The following is a 26,841-nucleotide window of genomic DNA, read 5'->3' as shown; positions in this document are numbered from 1 at the left end:
CTGACTCAGTTCTGTGTAACGTGTGCAGTGAGTAGGCTGGACAAAATAAAATCATCAATGTTGTAACTGACGGCTGGCCAGAGATTTAATTCATAGTGAGGGAGCAAACTTACTGACTTAGAAATCTGAGCTGCTACATTCAGTCTTATAAAATGTTCCCTCAGTTCCCATATCTACTCCACAATTTGTGAACAATTTATATTTCCACTTTAGAAAAATGTTCTTTTCCTTCCCAGAACAGGAATGTTGTGTTGGGAATTTCTCTATGCTCTTCCTGTAAGAACACGTCTTGCTAATTTAATCCTTCTTGCTCTAATCTCCAAACATTAATCATCTAATCACAGGCTCATTTACAATAAAATGATTTGATGCAAAAAGTACTTAAATGAAGGAAAAACGAATCGTATGTCTTTACTATTAATTGCAAACTGCGGTTTGTCACTTTCTGTGTGTTTGCATGTTTGATCTGAATGATTCCCATTGGGAACATTGCTGAGCTACTACTAGAGTCCTAGGGAAATACAGCATGGAAACAGGCTCTTTGGACCACTGAGTCCGCGACAACCGTCAACCACCCATTTACACTGATCCTACATTAATCCCTTTTGTTTTTAATTCCCCCCTCCCCCCATTCTCATCAATTCCCTCCAGATTCTCCCACTCACCTACACATTAGGGACAACTTACAATGGCCAAAAATAATACATCTAATTATAATTTTATCTGTTGTAAATTAATTAAAACCATTAAAATCAGTTTAAAAAAACAAAGAAAATCTTGGTTTCATCATGCAGATGACAACCTCATTCAAATGAATGGGGCACCTCATAAAGCTGGGAGGCCACATACAAAGTGTACTAACCCCTCAACTCAGGATTCAGTGGTGAGTCCAGTGGTGGGGTGGAAGGTCAGATGTGCTGGCACCTGACCTCCAGCACTCTCCATACTTTTGGGCAGCAGTAAATGGGTGCTGACCCATGAGAGGAATCTCACTGATGATTCTCTTGTGTTCCACCAGCAGAAAGTGGGGACGATTTGTGCCATTGTCTCATCTGAATGACAGTATCTCCAAACGTGCAGTATGGGATATCTGCCGAGGTGTTGGGTCTGGGGGCTCTGGTGTGCGACTTGAGCTCCTAGCTGAGTCTGGATCACCTTAACAGAAGAATCACCCTCTAGTTTTCTCATTTTGTAGTTACCAACATAATAGGATTCCTTCCTTTCCCGATGTAAAGGCTGAGCTTTGGAACACACCACGTAGCAAGTGCAAACTGGAGTTTGACTTTACCATACTGGAAGTAACTTTACACTTTGCTGCAGAGGGTGCCAGAGAGATTTACCAGAATGTTGCCTGGAATGGAACTTTTCAGTTATGAGGAGAGACTGCATAGGCTGGGTTTATTTTCCTTGGAGTGTTGGGATCTGGTAGAAGTATACAAAAATATGAGAGGCATTAATAGGGTGGATAGTGAGAAATTTTGTGCCACAATGGAGATGTCTGAAACCAGAGGGCATAGGCTTAAGGTGGGGAGTAAGAGGGTTAGAGAGGATCTGAGGAAAATTCCTTTCACCCGGAGAGTGATTGTAATCCGGAATGTACTTCCTGAGAAGATGGTGAAGGCAGGTACTCTCACAATGTTCAAAAAGTATTTGGATGAGCACGTGAATGACCAAGGTATAAAAGACTACAGATCAAGTGCTGGTAAATGGGATTAATATAGATGGGTACTTAGTGATCAGCATGGGCAGAGTGAGTTGAAACATCTGTTTTTGTGCTGTATGATTCTTTGAATCTATGACTCTAAAGCCATATCACACTGCATCTTCTTCCCACAGCAGGCAGCAAAGTTGGGACAAGCCTCTCAGGTCATTTCAAACAGATGTCTCAGCTTAATTAGAGAATATGGATTTGTTTTACTTTATGTGACATAACATTCTCATTTTCAAAATGTGTTGCTCATAAGCATATGACCAGTGAGGGTGAGGCCAGGTTAATCACCTGTACATTGGAACTTAAAATCTTCAGCTTTAATGACTCCTCTGTATTCCTTTTCAATAGATGTGGATGAATGTGGAGACAGCAATGGTGGATGCCAACAGATCTGTGTCAATATGATGGGAAGCTACGAGTGCCGATGCCGGGAAGGATTCTTCCTCAGTGACAACCAGCACACCTGCATCCTGCGGCCTGAAGGTTAGACTCTGTTACCTCTTAAAATGTGTCATCTAGTTGAAGAGAAATCCAAGTGGTGTCCCTTATGTTTCATGCTGTCATTATCTCCTGTTTTCTCCTAGTTTGCTCTTTACAAAATTAATCTCTTCCAAGGTATTGTCGACATTTTGGGTTGAAACCCTCCATCAGGTCCTGTTAACATATATTAATCTGATTAACAAACAAGAGTTAATTGGACCTTTGAACACCATCAAGGCTGAGTTACACACAAAATGGCCTTTCGACTTTTCCAATGCTACATTTAATTTTGATTGCCAATGAGATCCTCTTGATCACCTTTTTTTTGGTGGAACTACAAACAGAGGATCAGCTGTAATATTTCATAAGGTAACAGATGTCACAGTTTCCCATGATTTACTTTGATAATTTAGAGATGGTAAACCCATTATTGCTGAGCATCGTTACCTGAAATCTATCCAGATTGGGGCTATTTCTTTTTCTCAATGCTACCATAAATCAGGGCAAGGATCATGTGGAACATAAACACCAACTTTGGCTTGTTGGGCTGAATAGCCTAATCCTGTGCTATGCATTCTAACAATATTCTTGTCCTCATCTTGCTTCACTTACGGGCAACCACATGGAAATTACTCCAAGAAGAGATTCCCTTTCAAGATCATTTATGAATTACGAAAACTAAAAATATTATTAGCCAAAAAAAAATAATCTGATTTCATTTCAAATGGCTAAGCCACATACAAACATCCCAAGATGAGAGAAAAATGGCAGGACAATCAACATACTTAAAAAAGACAGTTTGATTAATGTTTCATGTGTAAACACTTTGGCTAAAGTGGAAAATAGAAGATCCCATTCTGCCAAAGTATTAACTTTTCTCTTTCCTGGCTACAACTTCTCTTGCAAAGTGCAATATTTTTGCATGTGATATGAAGGAATTTAATCGAAAAACTCAATCACTAAATGCCATCAGCTCCTTTGTACACAGCTCAGCTGTTTGCAACATTTGCTTTGGGGGCAAAAGAGACCGCAGATGGTGGAATCTGGAACAAAGAAAACAGAACGCTGGAATAACTCAGTGGGTCAAGCAACATCTATGGAGGCAAAGGGTGTTTGTCGATGTTTTGGGTCAAAATTCTGTATCAGGGTCTTTTATTGCAAATGTTCAGAGGCCATCAGGCATGCACAGTGACTTCAAACATCCACTCATTTTGACATATGAAAAATCAATTTTTTGCATATGAAAAAGCAGTTGAGCACTGTTCCAGTATCACCTAAAGAAGACCAAGTTTTCCTGGTCTGTAAAGTTATTTATTTTCTTTTGGGTTGTATTTTTCCCTCACACACACCCCACCTACCACTTACTGCTGATTTCAATCTGATCCCAGATTGTAATTCCCGCTGACCTCAGTCAAATCACATTTGTGACTCCCCTCTCCCACTCCAATTCCCAAAAGCACCCAATTGTTCTAGCCCTTGATGTTCTGACCACACTCCCACACCCCACCCCCATTTGTAAGTGCTTGACAACTCACCTGTTTTGGAAGGAAAGCCTTTGTGAGCATTTACCTGTGCAAGTTCATTCTATTGTGCTCGGTGTGCATCATCCACGATAGGATTTTATTGCAAATGTGCCATGCATAACACTAAGTGCAAACCCACCACCAATAGCTAAGGAATTTCCAGGCCAATGTGTTTTCAGCGTTTCTTGTTCTCCCTTTAGAAAGTTCTTTATGTGCCTTGTCTTTACATCAGACCATTGCATTAGATATTTCTGCCAGATTACAGCACAAGAAGGCATAAATTGTTCTTTTTCTCTGTGCCGGCAATTGGTCCAGAAGAAGATTAGCTGGAATTCACAGAGAACCAGCACAAGGTGCTCACCAGGATAATGTGGGGCTAATTTAAGTGATCGCTGCACACCATTGGGTATAATCCCATTGGGAACAGGAAGCCAGGGCAATGTTTGAGCCTTGCAGGCATCGATTAGCACTGCTACATGTGCATTTATTGAAGCAGCTGCCCTTTATTCCTCTTCTGCAATTCTATGCCATTGAAACCAGCAGCACCCTATTTTGGAAGTGCAGTACAGCCCACAGCTACTACAAGATAAGTGCATAAAATTAAGGACAAATTTCAAAAGGTAGGTTCAGTTATACCAAACCAGAGCAGGAAAACAATTTCAGTTATACCAAACCAGAGCAGGAAAACAATCAGCAACCCAGACAGCATCAATGGAGACAGAAGCTAAGTTAACCTTTCTGGTCAATTATGCTTCTGTAGGTTGCTCAAAAAATCAATTCCTGTGAAGTAAATTTTACAACTGTTGGCTACAAATGAAAGTACTTGGGGTTCTAAAGGAGCTATGTTGCAAAAAGCTGGTCAGCACAGGACCAAACAATGCCTCTGTCATGAAGCAACAAAACTAATTTTCTTTCAAAATAACATATCAAGAGCCATTTCTAGGCAATTCCACCATGGGAGCACCTAACCAGGAGCTCCAGAACAAAACCGCTGATGGTTATGAGGCCATCTGCCCCTGATTTTCACCTGGCTGTGAAAGGAAAAATCTGTGTGCAGAGGGTTTTCATACTTATTGTGTGTGATTTACAATTTTGTGCCCTCTTCAGACACAGCTTGATGCAGATGCCCATAAAGTCAAGAGGTTGGATCATGCTGAGCCCAGCCCACATCCTGGAATCACTACCCGCAGTCGCTGAGTGCCCTACATGTGCCGGATGCATAGGGCTGACCTCGCTGGCCCTCCATGCCTGGGAGTCAGGTCAAGGTCAAGGGGTGAACAGACCTCGGGCAGCATAATCCTGAGGTTCCGCCCCTTCCTCCCCCCAGAATACTCTTTGATGCAGGGGGTGAAGATAAAGTTAATTAAAAACACATTGACGCATTTGCAAATCAATGAAAACATCTAAATTAATTTATTTGAAATCACTTACCTTCCCCATCTTTCCAGACCTTGAATCCCCCTTGAAATAAACGATGTCTCCGATTCTGGGCCAGGTCTGATTTACATAGAATCGGATAGGCAGAAGTGCCAGCGTAATGGTGGAGAGTCCCAGCAGGACTGAGCACTCCCACTGGAGCCATGCACATGGTATCATTTGTCACTCACCAAGTCACAGGCATACTTGCAGGGGTCCACTTTAGTTCAGAACTTACCTGTGTGGGAATAACTGGGGAACGGCCAGCAGGATTTGGTCCATAAAATTTTAAACTTAATTTTCAGCATGGCACATAATTCTTTAAAATTATAAAATTATCTCCTATCAAATTCTCAAGGCTCAGTTGTCTATCCCTTCTCTCTTTTTGCTTATTCAGACCAAACCAAGCAGTGCATTTTAAGGTTTCTGTTTAATCGCAGTCTGAGATTTAAGCCTTAAATATTGGCCATCTCCAGCACTGCCTATTTACACCTCTAAAACATTGGCTCTCTATGCCTTTGCCTCACCCTTACCCTTTTGCCTTTCTCCCTCCGCCACCCCAACTTGAGCTTGCATCCAAATCCAGGCTATGATGTTCTCCTCACCTCCTCCTAAGTGTCACTGTTTGTAAACTCACACCCTGTACAATGCTGTGCCCACTCCCCCATCACTCTGCCCTTACCCACATGCATTAACTTTCCAGCTTTCAACACACTGATGAAAAGCCTTACCTTCAGCTACAGGTCTGTTCACAACATCTCCACGCTGGCACAGTAGTTAGTGCTGCTGCCTCACAGCGCTGGGTTTGATCCTGATCTTGGGTGCTGACTGTGTTGAGTTTGCACATTCTCTCTGTGACCGCATGGGTTTCCCCCAGGTCCTCTAGCTTCCTTCCTACATCCTGAAGGTGTACTGATAGATTAATTAGCTACTGTTAATTAACCCTCAGTGTAGGTTAATGGCAAAATGAATGAAAGGGGAGTTTATAGGCACGTGAGAGAAAATAATTTGCAATGGTACAGGGAAATAAGGAGGGGGAATGGGATGAATGGGATTGCTCCCCTGGGAGCTGGCATGTACCCGATCGGTCAAATGACCTCCTGTGTTAAAGATATAAGATCAGTTACATCTCTGAAATCAACCCTGTGGTCTGATTTTGGTCCTGCTTACATTTCTCTTTCTGCTGTACTTAGCTGCCAGAGTTTTTAATCGTCTTAGTCCACACCCTGAAATACCCTCGTGCTTTGCTGCCTCTGGTTTCTCCTTCAAATGCATCCTTAAAACTTAGCTCGAGAACTCATAGAATCATACAGGCCTTTCGGCCCACTGAGTCCGTGCTGGCCATCAAGCAGCCATTTATGTTAATCCTGCACAAATCCCATTGTATTTTCCTCACATTTCTGTCAATTCCTCCCAGATTCTCCCACTCACCTATACACTAGGGGCAATTTACAATGGCCTATTAACCTACAAGGAAACCTATGCAATCACAGGGCAAATGTGCAAACTCACACAGACAGCACCAGAGGTCAGGATTGAACCCAGGATGCTGAATCTGTGGGACAGCAGCTCTACCAGCTGTGCCACTGTGCTGCTCTGGCAACTTTCTATAACTCTCATCCTATCTCTGTTCAGTGATGCTCTGTAAAGTGATTTAACAAGTTCTACTTATTCTCTGAATACAATAATCGTCAGACAACTTTGAGGAAAATGTTATCAGTTGTTTGATGCCTTTAATCCACTTCTCTCTAAAACAAACTGAATTAAAAACTTCCAGTAAATTATTTTGTTGATCCTAATCAAAACCTTATCATATTACAACCAAGTAGAAAGTCAGCTGTGTGTTCCATTTGTGGCAAGCTGATGCACTGTTGTTTTAAAAATGTTTAATTTAAACAAAAAACTCCCAACATGTTAATAATCTGAAGTCAATTTTGCTGAAGTATCCAATTGCAGTAGTCCTGACCTCCTGGACTAAAAGGTGTGCTCAAACTCCACTCAGGTGGAAGGAGCTTGTCTGTTTTGACCGATGTCCCACCGCATTAAAAATACAGTTGTGCAAAACAAACAGGCATTGCACATTTTCACCGAGAGGTCCATCACTGACTCATTTGGTGGCTCAGGGTTATACCAACACTGCTCCTGTGGGGACTTACTGGCATTGGAGTGTGTGCAGTGGGGAAGAAGGGACTGGAGACTTCTGTGGCACTCCTATTGAGGGTGGAGGTGAATGTGAGGTAGGGATTGTGGGGTAGGGCTGAGCCATTAGTATGGACATGGGAATGAGGGATCACATTGGCATCAGTGTGGTGGGAATGAGGGAAAAGAATAGCTGGAGTGAGGAATTGGAGGGCAGGAGATTGGCTGGGTGAGGTAGGATCATGGGGTGGCAGGTAGACACATGTCAAGTATTTGAGAGTTACTGAGGGGTACATATAATGAGACAACCATTTGGCCCCAAGGTTCTAGTTAAGTTTTCCACTCACCTAAAGGTATCAGAGTCCTGTGCTGAGAAGACCATGCTGTCTTTCAAATGCATGTTGTCCTGGGTTCCAGGACATGTTACTCTGGGTTCCAGGGGCATCGAAATCAATGGGTTCCCCTAGAACACCATGCTGTAAATTCCATTGCAATGCATGGCAAGGGGAATGTTGTCATCCAGTGTATCCCCGTGCCAAAATCACATGGAATACAGGATGCGCCTGGTCGATTTTCCCAACTGACTCAAAATGACTCGGGCATGGTTCTAATCATTATTCACATAAAAGAATTGGTTTTCAGATTCTTAATTTCTAAAAAATACACAGTATTATGGAATTGAATGTGCAGGCACAAGAATTAAACACAATGAATAATTGGTTTAATAAAGGCAAAATGATAGTTTGTTAAGAACAGTGCCATACTTCTGGTATCCATTACCAAGCAGTAAAACAGCAAACCTGTAGCTGTGAGTGAAAGAAATGAAGGGAGCCCTTTGAGACTGTGTGAATGTCTTGTGGAGCTGCAATTGGCTCTGCCCCTTGCCACTGCCCCAGAAAGTCTAGAGACTCAGCATCTTTCTACCTTTGGGCAGTTCAGCTGTTCAGACAGCTCATTATATGTAAAATATAGTGACACAAAATGAATAGGGCTTTATACTTTAATGAAACCTCAAATTCCTAATTCTTTTTACGGCCTGTTGTAATGCTATGTTCTGGGAAGCTGTAGATGATTTATGTAATGCTATAAAAGCCACCTGCACGATGACTCTATGGCAGAAAAGTAGAATGTGGGAATATTTTTATTCTTGGAAGTCAATAAAATACTGAGCTCCTGCTCATGGCTTTCAAGAGATTTTTGGTGTCTATATTTAACAGTAAGTTCTACAATCTTTGTCCAGGGTATGTTTTGATGTTTATATTTTCCTGCTGTTAATTGCTATGGTATTAAATTCCTATCAAGTACAAGCTGTTTTACTTATAAACACATTGTACATTAGCTGTGGTACAGCCATTAACCTGAGATACCCTCACACCTATTGTCCCATAGTTTGCAGCTATAATTAGCTGTTTAAACACTGGTCATATAAGCTACCAAGGAATTTAGCTTTGCTCATTTGATACATCCACGTCAAGTTCTTTGCACTGTTTTAATGCAGTTATTAAACTAATGAAGGAATTTTATTCAAGCATGGTAACATATACATTTCCAAAACAAATGTCACCCTCGAATGTGCAGATAGCCTGGGCCAGAAATTGTGTGGCGTCTGGAAGAGTATCCTAAATAAGCAGAATGCAGTGGGCTAACATTTTGTTCAAGGGTTCACCATTCTAAAATGCTGCAATTGTAGAACACATGGAGGGAAATGGGTGGGTTGTGAGGCTGGATTGAAGGGGAGAGGGGCCAGGGAGGTGAGGGGTTTGGTATGGCAATCAGGAGCTTGAGGGCCTGGTTCGATCATTGGGTGAGGGAGCAGTAGGTTGGAACCAAGAGTGAAGGGCTGGGTTTACAATTGGGGGTTAGGGGTGGGATTTGATAAAGGTTAAGCTGGAGGTGGGGTCAAGCTCACAGTCTGGATTAGCATTTATATTTTGGGGTGGGGAGCACAACCCAGCAGTCAGGGGTACAAGGGAGAGCTATATTGATGAGTATTTTTTTTCTTAAAGAGAAACAATCTGAAACAGGTCCCTGGTGCTGGACTGCATGGCCTGGGTCCCCCTCAGGCAGGTCCCTGAAACTACCAACAATGCAGGCCATGCAATGCACTAAAGACATGTTTCTGCATGAGTGACATACACAAGATTGAGGAAATAGAAGCCAATATTGTGTTCCCCACCATTGGACTCTGCTGCAAGTGTCTAGACTCCTCCCTACATCAGTGCATCAAACACACACAGGTCAGAAGGAAAATCTTCTTACTTATGGAATTCACAGTAAGACCCCAGTTTTCCTTTATGATTGCTTTTTTCATTGAAATTATTGAACTGTGTTGCCTATACAAATGTTTTGATAACCAATATAATATCTGGGCTCTCTATCCAGACAAAAGGAATTTATCCCCTTGGGTACTGCAGTTAGATGTGAGATACTTGTGTCTAGTGATTTTGGACTCATTTCTGGGAACTTCGATGCCACCTCTATGTCAGGCACTTCTTACTGTTCAAATTCATAGAACCTTTGGCTCCCAGCTGGCTGATGTAAAGAGGGCTGCAGTTCACAACTTTCAGAAGCTTTGCCTGCACTTTTGTTCCTCTTGACGGCGTCCAGAAACTAAGTCAGCGTAATATTCTTTAGTGTAAACACTCATGTACACCCAACTGAGTGCTTAGTGAGTGTTTAAAAAGTGGAACTGAAGAATTTATTATGGCCTGGTTATAGGGTGGATAAGTGTTTACATCTGGGAAACCACAGGGAACCTATTTATACAGCTCCAATGGTCAAGTGGTTGAGGTTATTTTGTCTTTTTCTCCATTTTTTTTGCCTCTTACAGATTGCAGTTGTTTCCTTCTGATTTTGCATTTCCCCCACCAGAATCAGTGCTGACAGAAGGTAGTTGCTTAGCCATGGCATAGAACCTCCATCGTATTGTGCTTGTTCATTGAAAGAGCTTCCAATTTATCCCAGACCCCTGCTCTTTCACTGTAGCCCTGAAATGCTTTGACCTTCAAGTATTTCCCTTTGAAAGTTGGTATCCCCCTGGCTGTTGGGCAATGCAATCCAGATCATAGCAACACATTGCCTAAAAGATAGTTTCCTCACTTTATCTCTGGCTCTTTTGCTTATTTCATTCAATCTGTATCCTAGAACTACTCACCCAAAAGACCATAAGAAATATCAGCAAAATATCCTTTGAGAGAAGGAATCACTTCTCATTTCAGTCCTTACTGGACACTCCCTTAACCTGAATCAATGTCCCCTGTTTCTAGATTTTCCCACCAGGGGAATCAACCTCACAGTGCCTGTGGATACTCAAGATAGCGATTGATGACTTTTAGACATTAAGGGAATCATAGCATGCAGAGTTGGTGCAGGAAAATGATGCTGAGGTAAAAAATAATGTGATGATCATATTAAATGGCAGAACAGGCTCCAGTAGCAATATGCCTACACTTGCTTTCGTTTCCTGTGTTCTTAAGTATTTCATCAAGCCCCATTAGAATATTCCTTATTTCAATAAGATCATCTCCACAGAGAGTATATTACTTTGTATATCTTCATAAGACAACCCATCTCAGGAATCAATGTAGTGACTCTTCTCCATGGTTCCTCAAAGGCAAGAATGTCCTCCCTTAAATAAGGAGACTAAAACAGTCTGGTGACACTTCTGCTTTTTCTTATTAGTCTGTCAAAACAATCTGTCATTTTGAGCACCTCTGGAGTATTGGAGCATAGGAGACTGAGGGGTGATCTCATAGAGGTACATAAAATCATGAGGGGCATAGATAGGGTGAGAGGTCTTTTTTCCAGGATAGGGGAATCGAAAGCTAGAGGACATTGTTTTAAGGTTAGAGGTGAAAGGTTTAATAAGAAACTGAGGGGCAACTTTTTTTTACACAGCGGGTGGTAGATATATGGAACCAGCTGCTAGAGGAAGTAGTTGAGGCAGGTACATTAGATACATGAAAGAAGTATGTGGACAGGTATATGAATGACAAGAGTTTAGAGGGATATGGGCCAAGTGCTGGGAAATGGGATTAGCTTGAATATACATCTTGGTCAGCATGGACACGAATGGTCGAAGAACCTTTTTCTGTGCTATACAACTCTGTGACTCTGAAACCCCTCTTTAGCTTTCACTGTTGCAAGGAGGGCAACCTGAGCTTCTTTAATCTCTCCACAAAACTCAAATACTTCATCCATGTACCCTTCCAATAAAATTGCTCCAAGTATTCCAGGACACCTTCCTAAAGTGTGGTGACCAGAAATGTATAGAATTCCCCAAATGGAGCTGGACCAGTATTTCTGAAAGTCAATCATTACTGCATTCTCGCTCTTTAATTATAAAGCCAAGAACCCCATTTACCTTTACAAAGCCTTCTAAACTTGTCTTGCCACCTTCAAAGAATTATCACAGCACCCTGCAGTTCAGGCTGACAACTGATTTGTTTTTCCTATATTGTTTAGTTTACTCTTTGCACACTCCTCCATTAAATTTTATCTGTCACTTGCTTGCCCACTTAACCATCTCCTCCTGAAGTTCCTTATCTTTACTAAATTTCCAAGTTTTCTCTTCTCTAGCTCATTAAAAATATCAAGAGGACAGTGACCCCAAGTGCCATTACCCCAAGGGTAATGGCACTTTTTCTGCATTCCCTCCCTTAGCTAGTTTTGTAGGCACATGGCCCTTCCCTTTTAATCCCATGGACTCCTCTTTTTGGTGTTGAAAGTTCATACGAGCAACAGCAACCATATTCCGGTTAATCAGCTCTCAAAGAACTCGGTTAAATTTGTCAAACACAACTTTAGTTCAATAATTCTATTCTGGCTTCATTTTCCAGATTATTACACAATTCAGTTAGTTGGCACTGATTTTTCAGTGATATGTGATTGTAATGTTCTTCCCTCTGAAAATTCGATGAGGCAATTGCTGGCCTGGGTCACACTTGCCTGGATGATATGGTTTCCACGTTAGATGCACTTCAGATTATGCCATTTCCTCTGCAACACTTGGGCAAGGAGATTATGCTATCCAGGAGCCATTGGGATAGCCAGAACTTCATAGCACCACAGTGGATGGGACCCAGCCAAGGGAAGTCACCCACCAGTTCTTTGGACCCAAGACATGACACTGAACCTCCATCCATCAATCACTCATTCATCCCCTGATTGACCAGGTCTTGACCACCTCTGAACTTCTTCCTGTGACCCCTTCATTGATCCTCAACCTGACCTCCCCCACACCACCCCTAATTTGCTTAATAGCTCACTGACCAAACCAACCCCCAAATCCATTGCCATTAACCTGACCATTGGCCCTCTTTCCCATTCAGCTCCCACCTCTGACTGAGCATTAGTTCCAGGTGGCATATTCTTGTTCGCAAAAGCTGAGGAAAGCTGTTGCCTGTTACGTTGCAGCCTCTGGTGCTACTGAAGTTTGTAGCAGGGACCTCTTAGGGCACACTGGAAATTTTAAGCCAACTTTTTTAAGGAACAAACATTTGGTTTTCTATTTACTATTTTAAAATTATTTTTCAACACCAATATCAGATTGCCTGACCTGATTTTTTGAGGATTGAATAGAGGCATAACATTTCTAATTCTTCAAACCTCGGGCATTACTGTTGTATCCCAGGAGCAATAGAAAGAGTTGCCTCCAAAATTTCCACCTGTACTTCCCTCAGGTGCATCCTATCAAGTCAGTTGACTTTCTTGCTTTGAGTGCTGCTAACTTATTAAGTACCTCTTTATCTCTTTATGGACTTTGTCCACTCAGACTTCCCAATGAAAGAGCTTAATGAAATCACCACCTTTCACCATCCACCATTCACCATCGTTTCCACATCCCAAACTAGAGCACATGAGATAATAATCGAAACAAAGCTAAAAGGATTGGACAGTCTTAATTGAGATTTTCTATTGACAAAACTGTAACAGTCAATAATACAGAACAGTGCAAGCACGTTGTACTTACCCAGCAAACAGCCATCAAATAAAGTCAATTTACAGAATCTATTAGGAGAATCTTCATGTGCAACAATAAAAGCAAAACTGACAGTGCAGCAAATTTCCCTGATAAAAGCACCACCTCCAAAATCAAATGAGTGGAGCATTGAAGTATAATGCCAATTATGAGTGTAAACTCTGCAGGGTACATGAGATTTGTGTTTGATCCAGTTAAACAGTGCCAATCCAATATCTTCAGTATCCAATGTATGTTGCTCCCAAGAACAGGACTTGGCTCACACAAATGAAGATTACCAGGTAAATTATGGGAAGTGGCTCTTTCAATTGTGTTCCAGGAAAGCAGTTCCAGATGACTCCATCAACAGAGGAGAGGGATCTGAAACATTTGCTGGGTCTGGATCTGAGATACTATAAGGGACAGTGTTCTTTTCTGGACCTGAGATTCTTCAAGGGACAGTGTTCTACTCTGAATGTGAGATATTCACTAGGACATTGTCCTGCTCTGGATCCAAGGAAGAGTGGCTTACTCTGGTTCTGAGATACTCCAAGGGACATTTTCCTGCCCTGAACATGAGATACTCGCTGGGACATTGTCCTGCTCTGGATATGAGATACTCACAGGGACATTATCCTGCTTTGGATCTGAGATAGTCCATCAGGCTATAATCTGGTGTTTGTTGATTACTTTGAAAGACATGATGCTTCTCTGGTTCAAACAATCTTCTGTGCTAGTTCAGAGATGAACACTATCTCAGTATTTTCTTTGCTAATATCTGTGGTTATCTATTCAATTCAAATTTCTAATGATGATGGTGAAGACAAGTTTGAAGGAGATTTATTTTGCTTTGTAGTCTTTAACACAAATTGTTAACTCTGACGTAGTATCCTTGATACTGGTGACTAGCAGAAAGCTGCATTGTTTTCAAAAGAAAATGAGACATCTAACTTGATGGATCTTTTCCTTTTATATTGATGATGCTCTGAGTAAATGTAAAATCTGTTTCAAAACTTTAAAAAAATTTTTATATTAGGAATTTGTAAATTGTATGTTTCTCATTCCCTGTGTTGCTGCATTTTCCGTTTTTGTTTAGGGGCAGGAAGCTGAAGATAAATGTTGTCTGACCTTATTTAATGTAAGAGTTCATTTCATTGTGTTTTTACTGGTTGTGTGCAATTGCATTCGTTGTTAATTAGTGGCATGGACAATAAGCCAAATTGGTGACAGATGTGAGACTGACAAATGCCAATTATGACTTGAATCTTGGAGGATTAACGTTTATTTGAACCTTGAAGACCAAAAAGTACATTTTCCATAATGTAGTGTTTACAATGATGATAACTTTTATAAAATAAATTGCTGGAGCAGGCAGGAATAAATTAAAGAAAATGTAACAATGCGCCCTTTGGAAAACAGAACTATTATGCTATGTTTTTTTAAATCCCTAAACATGCCATTAATATGTTGCATTGTATCCCTCTGGAATTTTTTTTATTCACTCTTGGGATGCGGATGTGGTTGATCCCTAATTCCACATCGATTCTGTTAATCAAGTACTTCCATATTAGGACACTGTTTCAAGTATTTCTGTGACACCATTTAAGAATAATTTAGAAATGTTATTGGAATAACGGTCAGAAGAGGGAAGAGTTCAGAACTTCATTTAAGAATTCCAGTGAAGTCCAACTTAATTTTTAATATCTTTTACAACATATGATCTGGAAGATGATTAGCACAGGCTTATTTGTGTTATCAGTCTTCAACCAATGATAAATCTTGCTTCTTTTTCTAAAATACAGAAGTTGTTGGTAGCAGTGAAATTATTTGCTGCTTTGAAATTTCAAGTGTAATCTCTGATGGCCAGTGTAGTTTTCAAGAAGTGTAGTTTCCATTAGCACTGACCATTCTCATGTTCTATACCTCTCCCTGTTCAGGACTCATTCTTTAATGTTGACCGATCTGTGTTGTGGTCAGTGGGTATCCTTTGCATTTTTGCCTCAAGTCGACGTTTCCCTCTTGGCATCTGCCTTCACTGAGAGGTCCTCCTGAGGAATGGAAAGTAAACCATGTTTTCTGGCATGTAGTAGTTGATCTTAATTGTTAAGGATGTCAGTGCTAGACGACAGCAAGTGGGAGAGCCGGGATCAGCCATTGTCCCTGGAGGAGGTGACTGGCTCCATCCATTCCCTTGGGACGAGTAAAACTCCCAGAAGTGATGGCTTACTGGCAGAGTTGTACTTGGCTCTGTGGGGTTGGATGGGCCCAGACTGGCTGGAAGTGTACAACACTATGCATCTGGCTGGCAGAATGTCAGACTCCATGAGGAAGGGCATCATTACCCTCATCGACAAGCAGAAGGGAGAGAAGGACATCAGGAATTGGAGACCCATTTCACTATTGAATGTGGACTATAAGATCCTGTCCAAGGCCATCACCAGCCGGGTCAAGTTTGCTCTGGGACAGATGATCCACCCAGACCAAACCTGTGCTGTACCTGGCATGAAGATCTCTGACAGCCTTGTGCTGCTCAGGGATTCCATCCCCTATGTGCAGGACAGAGGGTGGATGCCTGCCTGGTCAGCTTGGGCCAGGAGAAGGCCTTCAACATGTTGGACGTGCTCTCCAAAATGGGTTTTGGGGAGGGAGTCAAAAATTGGATCCAACTGCTCGACACAGATATCCATAGTGCGGTCCAAATCAATGGGTGGGAGACAGATAGTTTCCCCATCAAGTCTGGAGTCAGGCAGGGTTGTCCAATCTCCCTTGTATTGTCTGTGTGCAGCATTGAACCCTTTACTGAATTCATCAGGAAAGACGAGAGCATAAGAGGGGTGATGTTACCAGGCAGTGGGGCACACAAGTCAAAACCTCCCTGTGCGTGGATGACGTCACCTTCTTCTGCTCAGACCCATGGTCAGTTCACAGATTGATTAGTATCTGCGACCAGTTCAAGTTGGCATTGGGGGCCAGAGTCAACAGCAGGAAGAGCAAGGCCATGCTCTTCGCCAGCTGGCCCGATCAATCCACTGTGCCCTTCATCATCAAGTCCAGCAACTTGAAGGTACTGGGGATCTGGTTCGGAGGGGCTGAGGCATGTAACAGGAACTGGCTGGAGCGGATTGGCAAGGTCAAACAAAAGTTGGGTTTGTGGAAATGGTGTTCCCTGTCAATAACTGGGAAGAACTTGGTCATCAAGTGCGATATGCTCTCAGGGCTGCTGTACTTGGCGCAGATATGGCCTGTTCCTCACTCCTCTGCCTCAGCAATCACCTGGGATGTCTTTCAGTTTATCTGGGGATCCAAGATGAAGCGAGTCCGACGGGTCACGCTGCATAAGTCCCCTGAGAATGGGGGCAAAAGTGTACCCAATGTTGCCCTTATCCTGATGACTATCTTCCTGGCTGTATCAGTCGATGTGTGGATCCAAAGTACGTGGGCACCAAGTGTCACTACATGCTGAGGTTCTACCTGTCCCCGGTGTTGCGGAAGATAGGCCTGGCCCCTCCACCGCGCAACGTCCCAGTCAGCTGGACGTTGCCACACTACCTGTCCTTTGTGGAAGAGTTCTTCCAAGCAAACACCTTTGACCACAAGTCCACCAGCCAGTGGTCAGTGTGGAATGTACTTCAGACACAGCGGGACAGGGACGCTATGGATTCTGTAGGTTTATTCCCTGAGCAAACGGTCCAAACCTCATCGTCAGATCTGTCCAACAAGCACCAAGACCTTGTTTGGCTGGCGGTGAGAGGTACCCTCACAGTCAGAGCCTTCCTCCACAGACAACACATCATCCCCAGTGCACGCTACCCTCGGGAAGGCTGCGGGCAGGGGGGGGGGGGGGGGGGGGAAGAAATGGTCACCCACCTTTTTTCAGACTGTGGATTTGCTAAAAGGGTGTGGAGATGGATGCAAGGGTCTGTGTCCTGGTTCATCCCCAGCAACTGTGTGACAGAGGACCCTCTGATCTAAGGGCTGTTCCTGGGGACACACAATGAGACAGACATCAAGTGCTGCTGGAAGGTCATCAACTCAGTGAAAGACACCCTTTGGTCTGCCCGAAACTTGTTGGTCTTCCAGCACAGTGAGATGTCCGTAAGGGAATGCTGCCGACTGGCACATTCCCGGCTGCAGGAGTACGTGCTGAGGGACTCACTGAAGCTCAGTGCAGCCATGCTAAGGCTCTGTGGGGGAGGACCACAGTCTGGGCTCCTTCCGCTACCGCACATGGAGGGGCTGAGTAGGGTGGGGAAGCCCCTTGAACAATGAAAGGGGAATCACCTCAGGGAGCCACATTAGTGGCAATGGTGCAATGTTTGTGTATTTTTTTTCTCTTTAAGTTTTATACTACTGAATGTAACAATCATGAATGTTAAGTTTCTGTATTTTGCACTGTTTTCTTCCTTTTTGTATATTTTTTATTATGAATAAAGTTTATTTTTGAAAGTAAAAAAAAGGTTGTTAAAGGATCTTGGTCTTCTGGATGTTTAATGTAAGCCCCATTCACTCCAAGAGGGGTGGAGACGGCATTGTTGCAGAGTTGAAAGTTGTTGGTCTGAGTGATGGAGAATATCTGAGGATAAAACTTTGCTCAGGATCAAGATAGATAAAAAGATTGCAGCAGTTTGGTTTAGCCTGTGATGGTGCAGAGAGGGCAGTAAAGGTATGGAGTTGTACTGGGGACTGAGGATGTTTGCTTAACTCATCCCAGTTTTTAAGCGTTAATATCAATGACTTTGTGCTTTAAATTCTATTTACTTAAAGATTACAGACCCACATTTTCTTTAGGAAATATTGAGCGTTGTGCTTTAGTCATTGGGCAATGGAAGCTGTTCATATGGAAGTCAACCAGGCTGAATCGAATCATTAATAATCAGTGAGTGAAATCATCAGCTAAAGAATGAATAGGATAGGAAAATACACAGGTTCTAATCTGTGCCATCTGACCAAAATCTCTTTGTTTCCATGTATACTTCCCAGTTATGAGTAATGTTTGCCATTTGAAAATGTCTTACAATATGAGTTTCCTATGTAAAAAGCTGTCAGTAATCCCATAATGAATTGCAATCTCGTTGGGAAGGTGTTAGGAGACTGGTGACTACTGGTAAACAAGAGGTATTACTGGGCATTAATAACCTTTATGATGTAAAGAGGGGATAGAAAATGGAAATGCATAAAATAAATCAAAAGATCAGGCATCTTGTCTAAAGCAGAGGTTTGCAGATGTCTGAAAAATAGTTGGATAATCATTGTGCGAGCTGGAATTTGTGCAAGTTTCAGCCAGAGCAAGAACAGACAGCATCCAGGTAGCAATTAAAATTTTAGGGCAATTGAGTGATTCTCTTTTTTTTGGAGAAAGCTGCCCTGGTTTCAAAGTGAAAACAGATCTAAGCTTTTACTTCTTGCTGCTTATGCTGCATGATCATTGACAGCTTCAATGGTTGGTTTTGTGAAGCTGGGTTAACCTTACCTGTTGAATTATAAATTTGGATTTTTAGTCACTGCAGCTCTAACACACCACACATTCAAAACCATTTGCAGTGCTTCACTGTGCCCCTTGTGTCTGGCTCCAGCTGCTGGCGGAGTCTTGCTCTATTCTTTGTAACTCAGGTGACATGCAGAGTCCAGATGGTTAAATGTATTACTTGATTACTCAATCATCTTAATATGGATGTATTGCGTGGCTGTTCCATTTCAAATTCAGTTCAAGCAAAGCCAAGAAGTAGATTTGTAAATATATGTGTTTTTGGTTAAAGTTGCTGCAATAGGAATTTTATATTCTCTGCTAATTGCTGATCATTCATTTTTACGCGTTGCAGTAATACTTTCATTGAAAGTCCTTTGAACTGAATTAAAAGCACCTTTGTTACTCATGGTAAGATGTAGTTTAAAGAAAAATTAATGTCAAATTTACTGTCTTGCTGCTTGAAAGTAGAACTGTTTGGTTACGATGGTCAATATATATAAATGGTTCGCAGAAGATTGAGCATTGAATTTTAGAAGTATTTGCATTTTCTTTACACTTTTCTTTACTTCTGTAACTTCATTGCACTACCAAATCCCAGTCTTTACCCTATGAAGATCACCCATTACAGGCAAAGTACACTTCAGTGGAAATACCAAAGATAAATATCAGGACCAGACCCATTTCCAAGCAAAAGACAACCATAATGGAGTGCAAACAAATGATAAGATATCTTTATTAGTCATATGTGCATCGAAACAGACAGTGAAACGTATCTTTTGCGTAGAGTGTTCTGGGGGCAGCCCACAAGTGTCACCATGCTTCTGGTGCCAACATAGCATGCCCACAACTTCCTAACCCGTAGGTCTTTGGAATGTGGGAGGAAACCGGAGCACCCGGAGGAAACCCATGCAGACACAGGGAGAACATACAAACTCCTTACAGACAGTGGCCGGAATTGAACCTGGGTCGCTGGCACTGTAATAGCGTTACACTAACTGCTACACTACCGTGTGCTGCAGTATTAGACTGCTGGGGAATTCTAATGGTTCAAACACTTTCATTTTATGTCGATGGTTTTGCCAGAAGCTGATCTTCACGTTTTTGTCAGAAATCCTCTTTGTTAATTCTATCAAAGTTCACTTAGATTCAATCTTGAGACAACATGGTTGAATTTTCATTCATTTCTGTCATCTGAGGTGAAAAATGTGCAATAAATAACTTCAATGGACTGCGCTTTCTGGATTGTGTGATGCTGGAATTCTGAGTGCTGTGGGATTTAGCTCAGATTAAATCGCAGCTGTGACCGTTTCCAAATTAACTGATGCAAGTAGGAAAATTCAAAGAGTGATTCGACAATGATTTTGCCACTGGGGTTGTGCATTGTAATTTTACTGCATGTACAATCTTCTTTTCTTGGAGAGTTGGTCCATGCTGTTATTGGCACTCTTAAGAGAATATAACAGCTTTCCTGAGCATCAGTCTACGAGAACTGCAGGTGTGTATAAGATAGCACTTAATTCCCTAGGCTACACTGCCCATTCCCCCACCTCCAAATGCATCTAAACAATCCGTCACCATCTCCAGCCTGACCCCTGAAGCCCTGATCTGTACTTATCCCCAAACCCTACAATTTACCTATCCTCCACCCACCCCCATCCTCCAAGCCCTGTTGCTAATCTCCATGTGAGTATAAGCAGGCCCTCTCTCATGGCCACAGGATGTGCCTCTCTTCTTTCACTTTCCCATTAGTGAATCCAATCAATGTGCTCCTTAACACCAACAGGATTGGCTTTTGGATAGATTAAATCAAATGTGTTTTCTACTTTTGCACACCTCATTCATTGAGCCTGGTAGACTCCAGCTTTCCTTTAAAATCAGTCAAGAGTTAAAGTTAGTCATGTAATTTAACAATCTCTTGGACCTATTTACAAGATTGATTTCTCTCCTTGCCTTTCCATTTCTTGGCCCTGGGGCACTGTCTTACACTGTGGCGCAGTTTAACAGGTTGGCCTGCTCTCCAAGTGCTATTCTTAAAGTGTGAGCCTGAGTATTCAGTGCCCGCAAGACATTCAACAGAAAAGGATGGTACAGATGATCTCCTGGATATCCACAAATGGGCTTTTTTCTGCAGAGATGAAGAATGAGTGACACTGATTTATTTTCCCATTCCTAGACTTAGAAAGTGTGGGGATCACATGCTGGCATACAACATTTCATTGGGGAATTTCTTTTGTATCCTTTGTAGGATGCTACTTCATCTTGTCGGTCTATGGGTGTTAACGGTGGGACATCTGTTTTCCACTGGTTCTCCATCAGTGTTCAAGTTGCAATTGATTTATATTATAGCCTAGTGCTTTCTAATGAGGCTTGCATTACAAAGGATGATTGATTTGATTTCTCTGGAGCCCATTCTGCGATCACAGCATAAGTGCTGTGAGGATCTCTGTATATTCTGCTGCAAGGACAAGTCAAACCTCCTGCATTTTCTGAGCCAAACTCATGAATCTCATTGAAGCACTTGCACACTGTCTCCTGGGGCTTGTGCTTGGTGTATTTCAAGCTGTACTCTAAGGACAGGGAAAAATTACACGAACTTTTAGCTCCAAACACCTTTTCAAGTTTAACAGTAGGGGCTTGTCTTGGGGAAAAAATTAACGGTCTTAATAAACTCTTAATAGAGTTTTTAAAACATTCAGGCTTTGGAAAGGCTGAACTCAGGGGGAGAAAAAGGTGATTGATAGGAAAAAGAGATTTTGAACTACAATGTATAGCCATATAATGCTATAAACAAGAACATAGAACATTACAGCACAGTACAGGTCCTTTGGCCCACAATGTTGTGCTGACATTTTATCCTGCTCTAAGATCTATCTAACCCTTCCCTCCCACATAGCCCTTCATTTTTCTATCATTCATGTGGCTATCTACGACTCTCTTAAATGTCCCTCATGTATCTGCCCCCACAACCTCTGCTGACAGTGTGTTCCACGCACCCACCACTCTGTGTGTAAAAAAACTTACCTCTGACATCCCCCTTATACCTTCCTCCAATCACCTTAAAATTATGCCCCCTCATGTTAGCCATTTTCGTGCTGGGAAAAAGAGCAGGAACAGTATTGGTCTTCATGTTTGGTTGCAAAGTAAATGTACTGTTGGGCAAGGTGGGTTAAACACTCTAGGTCACTTAACAGAAGATTCATGTAGGTTCAATCACAGCACTGTCCACATTGAGAAAACTTTTCATTGTTTTATACTAAATGGCAAAGAATGAGAACAGATCACTGGTTGGTCAAAAATCTACCTGCACTAGTTACATTATAATATGGCTTCAAGAGTAGGTTAGAGGCTGAGTATTCCACAGCAAGTGACTCACCAAATTCTCCAAAGCCTTTCCAGTATTTTCAAGTTTGTTTTGGAATAGTTTCCTTTTGCTTGAATGCATTCAAGGAGTCAATGCTAACCAGTAATCCTCTTGCTTGCTATGCCATCACCCAGCCTAAACCTTCCCTCCATCTACCACTGGCATACCTTAGCTACAGAGTGTACCATATACAGATTACACTGTTTCATCTTGCCTAAACTCTTTCTCAGCGTCTCTGAAACCGGCAACCTCCTCTACCTCAAAGAACAAGTGGGTAGTATTCACACCTGGTGCATGTGAATACTACCCACTGGGAGTTCGCCTCCAAGTCACAAACCATTGTCACTTGGAACTGTATCTCTGTTCCTGCTATTTAACTTAGTTAATATCCTCAAATTCATTACCTAAAAGTGGTGTGAAAGTATCTTCCTCAATTTTTGGGCTGCAAGAGCATCATCACCTTCTCAAGGGCAATTAGAAAAATTGATGACCTTACCAGCAATACCCACTTCCTGTGAATGGACGGAATAAAAGGAGACAGCTGTGCGCCATACTTTGGAAGTGGGAGTGGCCTAGCCTAGTTTTATCTCAAAGAAGTTCCAGAGTTTTGGATTTGTATAGCTGAAGGGTCATCAGCCAGTGGTTGGGCAAAACAACTCATGGGTGCACAAGAGGCCAGAAATGAGGGAATTCTGGCCTCTGGAAGGTGCAGGGTGTGTGTTTATGGAAGGTTAAAGCCCTTTTATGAAGATATTAAATTTGGACCAGGAGCTAATGTAGGTCAGAAGGAAAGCTGGGTGAATGGAGTTGATGTGAGTTACAGGTGCCAGAATTTTGATCAGATTTATAGCAGAGGGAAGCAGGAACATTTTACGGGTTTTCTGTCAATCTTCTTCAAACTTTGAGCAGGTGATGGGAGAGTATCCCCATAGGAGTTCTTTGTCACAAGGCATTCAGTTGAAAAGAGTGTTCCAGGTTCTGCAGCTGATATAGCTGAACCTAGAGTGGCCTGAGGTGAAGCTCGGTTTGCATTTAAAAGAGACAATTGCTACATACAACAGACACTGTATTCAAGAAATTCAGACATAATGTCCTCTCTTATCGGATTCCTCTTCTTCAGCCCTTTGCCTCTTCCACCTATCACCTCCCAGCTTCTCACATCACTCCCTTTCATCCCCCCCACCCACGTACTTTCCCCCTCTCACCTGGACTCACCTATCACCTGGTGGTCCCCCCTCCTCCTCTCCCTAACTTTTTATTCTGGCTTCTGCCCTATTCCTTTCCAGTCCTGATGAAGGGTCTCAACCCAAAATGTTGACTGTTTATTTCCCTCTGAAGATGCTGCCTGACCTGCTGAGTTCCTCCAGCATTTTGTGTGTGTTGCTCCAGACAAATTGTCTTCTAAATCAATGATATTAATGAATCCCAATCTGCCAAATCACCTTGATTGTAATCTCAGAATTTAAATCCTCTGCTGGGGTAATTGAGAAGAAAGGGATATAATCTTAAAATTAGAACTAAGCTATGTGTTGTGACTGTGACTAAGGCACTGGAGAAACTGGAGACACTGGTAGATATGAAAGTGGATCACCTGTCCCAGAGCAGACTGACCCAGTTGGCGATGGCCTTGGACAGGATCTTATAGTCCACATTCAATCGTGAAATGGGTCTCCAATTCCTGATGTTCTCCTTCTCTCCCTTCTGCTTGTTGTTGAGGGTAATGATGCCCTTCCTCATGGAGTCTGACATTCTGCCAGCCAGAAGCATAGTGTTGCACACTTCCAGAAGGTCTGGGCCTATCCAGTCCCATAGAGCTGATTACAACTCTGCCATCACTTCTGGGAGTTTTACTCGTGCCAAGGGAACGGATGGAGCCAGTCAGCTCCTCCAGGGACAATGGCTGATCTGGGCTCTCCCACTTGCTGTCGTCTAGCACCTCCATGATAGAGGGAGGCTATGCCATCTGTGGTCTAAGCAGACGGTCTCTTGGAGACCCTCGCAGCAGAGTCTCCCAAACACAAAGTACATCACATTTTTATACCCTTAAGATCAAAAGTAACAACAGGTGATTCAATACAATTTCAACAACTACATGACATCATTTACTTCAATATTTTGTGTCTAACAAATGGTTCCATTAAAGTACATATTTACAGTGGGAGCACATTGTAACTGATAAGACACCTCTGAAGGTTCAAACACCTTTGTTGGGACAAACTAATTCACACAGAAGGTCTAAAAGCTTTTGAGGACAGAGAACCAGACGCCCAAGATTAGTGCTGTGAGGGCTGACTGTCTGAGTACACCAATATCCCAGTTATCGATAGAGCAAATATGCCATGAGCATGTTTGATATGCTTAAGTGACAAAATTTAGTCTGGTCTCCCTGCTCTCCTTGATCTCTGGAAGAAGGGTGCAAAATAACTTAGTTGGAGATGCCTTGTTTGATGTCAGGCAATTAACATAGCCCATTGTATTATGTTTGGCTGATGCAGACGAGAACGTCTCAAGGCCACATCACTTTACAAACCATATCTTGAGCAGCCAGCCCCCTGCTGTGGGTCAGCAGCCTGTGCTCCGTAGACATCTTTTAATTTCAAAACTGATTACATTTAAACAGGTTTTTTTTGAAGACTGGTTGGTTTTTGTTTGTAGTAATACCTGCTATCCCTATTCCACAACTCCATGTCTGACAACTCCCTAACACGTGCAAGAGTGAAATTGGGAAGTACTTTTTCCACACAGAGTACAAATCTATGAATTCCGAGTTTCAAGACAATGATTAATAATATTTTGTTAGATTGCTGCATCACTGGATATGCAGCCAAGATCAGTGAACGGATATTAAGAGCAGTGAAATGGGAAGATGTAAGAAATTGTGAACTTTTCATGAATCAAAATGTAAAATTTTCCTGTAATTATAGCAGCCTTTGAAAATGGCAGAAAATTGCAAACAAATGGTGTAGAAAATGTGCGCGCGTGTGTGTGTGCTTGTGTGTGTATGTGCTCATTAGGGGGAATATTTTACAGAGTGAATATAGATTGGTGAGCAGAAGGATATCCATTCCCAGAACATTATTTTTAGCCCAAATTTATTTACCTTTTGTAAGGACCAGCTTGACTCAGATAAAAATTAATTTCCAAATTCCTAACAAGAAACTTCATCAGAGGTAATAAGAAGGAGAAAATTACACACCTATTTAAAATTTCTTATAACCTCTTGGTTTGCACAAGAAAATTACACACCTATTTAAAATTTCTTATAAACTCTTGGTTTGCACAAGAAAGTACATGAATAGCTGTATTTGATCCCTGACTGTCCCATTCAACTTTTGATGCAGGCTATTGGCAAAAGCGATTGTCAGGAGAATGAGGCTAAATGTCTGACAACCCTTAGAACTGAGCTATAGGTCATGCAGGGTTTTATTCCAAACTTGCATCCTCTTGTAGTGGAAACAAAAATAGAAACTGCTGGAAGTATGCAGCAGATCAGGCAACATCTAAGGAAAAAGAAATTGAGTTAATATTTCCCTCTCCACAGATGCTACCTGACTTGCTGAGTATTTCCACTACTTTCTGTTTTTATTTAAGATTTCCAGCATCTGCATTGTTTTGTTTTTTGCCATTTTGTTGCAATTCCTTCAATATGCTGAAAGGATGATTGCGGTCGAGGTACTTTCAGCCAGTCCTTAGTTCCATTTACAAAATTGAGCCAAAGGCTGCATCCTCTAGCCATCCTCTGGATTTATTGTTCCTGCAATATAATAACAAGATACAGACCAAGAACGTGGATAAACAGGTGTCCCATCCAAAACCACGCATCAAAGATAAACACAGAGTATGCAATGAGATTGTGTCTATTAGCTACCAGACGAACAGAATTGCACGCAATGCTCCAAGTGCGGTCTAACCAAAGTTTAATACAGCTGCAATATAACTTCCTGACTCTTCTACTCAGTGCCCTGATTATTGAAGGCAAACCTGCCATATGCCTTCTTTACCACCCTATTTACTTGGGTGGCCACTTTCAGTGAGCTATGGACTTGGACCCCAAGATCCCTCTGTACATCAATGCTTTTAAGGGTCCTGCCATTAACTGCATACTTTCCCCTTACATTACACCTCCCAAAGTGTAACACCTCATATTTTCTTGGATTAAACTCCATCTGCCATTTCTCCGCCCATATCTGTAACTGATCTATATTCTGCTGTAACTTTTGACAGCCCTCTTCTCTGTCCACAACTCTACCAATCTTTGTGTCGTCTGCAAACTTACTAAACCCCCCATCTACATTTTCATCCAAGTCATTTATATATATTGCAAACACCAGAGGCCCCAGCACTGATCCCTGTGGAACACCACTGGTCATGGACCTCCAGCCAGATTAACACTTTTCCACCAATACCCTCTGTTTTCTATGGGCAAGTCAATTCTGAATCCAAAATTCCAAGTCACTGTGGATCCCTTGCATCTTAACCTTCTGGATCAGCCTACCATGAGGGATCTTGTCAAATGCCTTACCAAAATCCATGTAGACAACATCCACAGCCCTACCCTCATCCATCACCTTTGTCATCTCCTCAAAAAAATTATTGACTTGTTACTAAACAATGTAACATACAGCCTTTAGAACTTTTAGTTTGTATAACAGAATAAACATAGCTATAAAAACATTTTTGAAAATCCTGCGGGAAAAAAATAACTTTGTTATTGTGAGTCTGAAACCCTCTAGCCCCTAACCCCCTTTTACTCATTGACACAATCGTTTTTATAATGCGAGTTTA

General features: G+C 42.0%; 1 protein-coding gene across 2 annotated transcripts in view; it reads left to right on the top strand.

The window, feature by feature from the left end:
- Positions 1 to 26,841, top strand: part of scube3 (signal peptide, CUB domain, EGF-like 3) — a 257,239-nt gene that overhangs the window by 111,043 nt on the left and 119,355 nt on the right. For both annotated transcript variants that reach the window (XM_052034596.1, XM_052034595.1), the window contains exon 4: positions 2,060 to 2,194. In XM_052034596.1, coding sequence (XP_051890556.1) covers positions 2,060 to 2,194 — 135 coding nt within the window. The remainder of the gene's footprint in view (positions 1 to 2,059; positions 2,195 to 26,841) is intronic.

This window comes from Pristis pectinata, chromosome 20 (assembly GCF_009764475.1).
Source record: "Pristis pectinata isolate sPriPec2 chromosome 20, sPriPec2.1.pri, whole genome shotgun sequence".
NCBI lineage: Eukaryota > Metazoa > Chordata > Chondrichthyes > Rhinopristiformes > Pristidae > Pristis > Pristis pectinata.
Note: the sequence above shows the minus strand (reverse complement) of the source record. Positions and strands in the feature narration are given on the sequence as shown.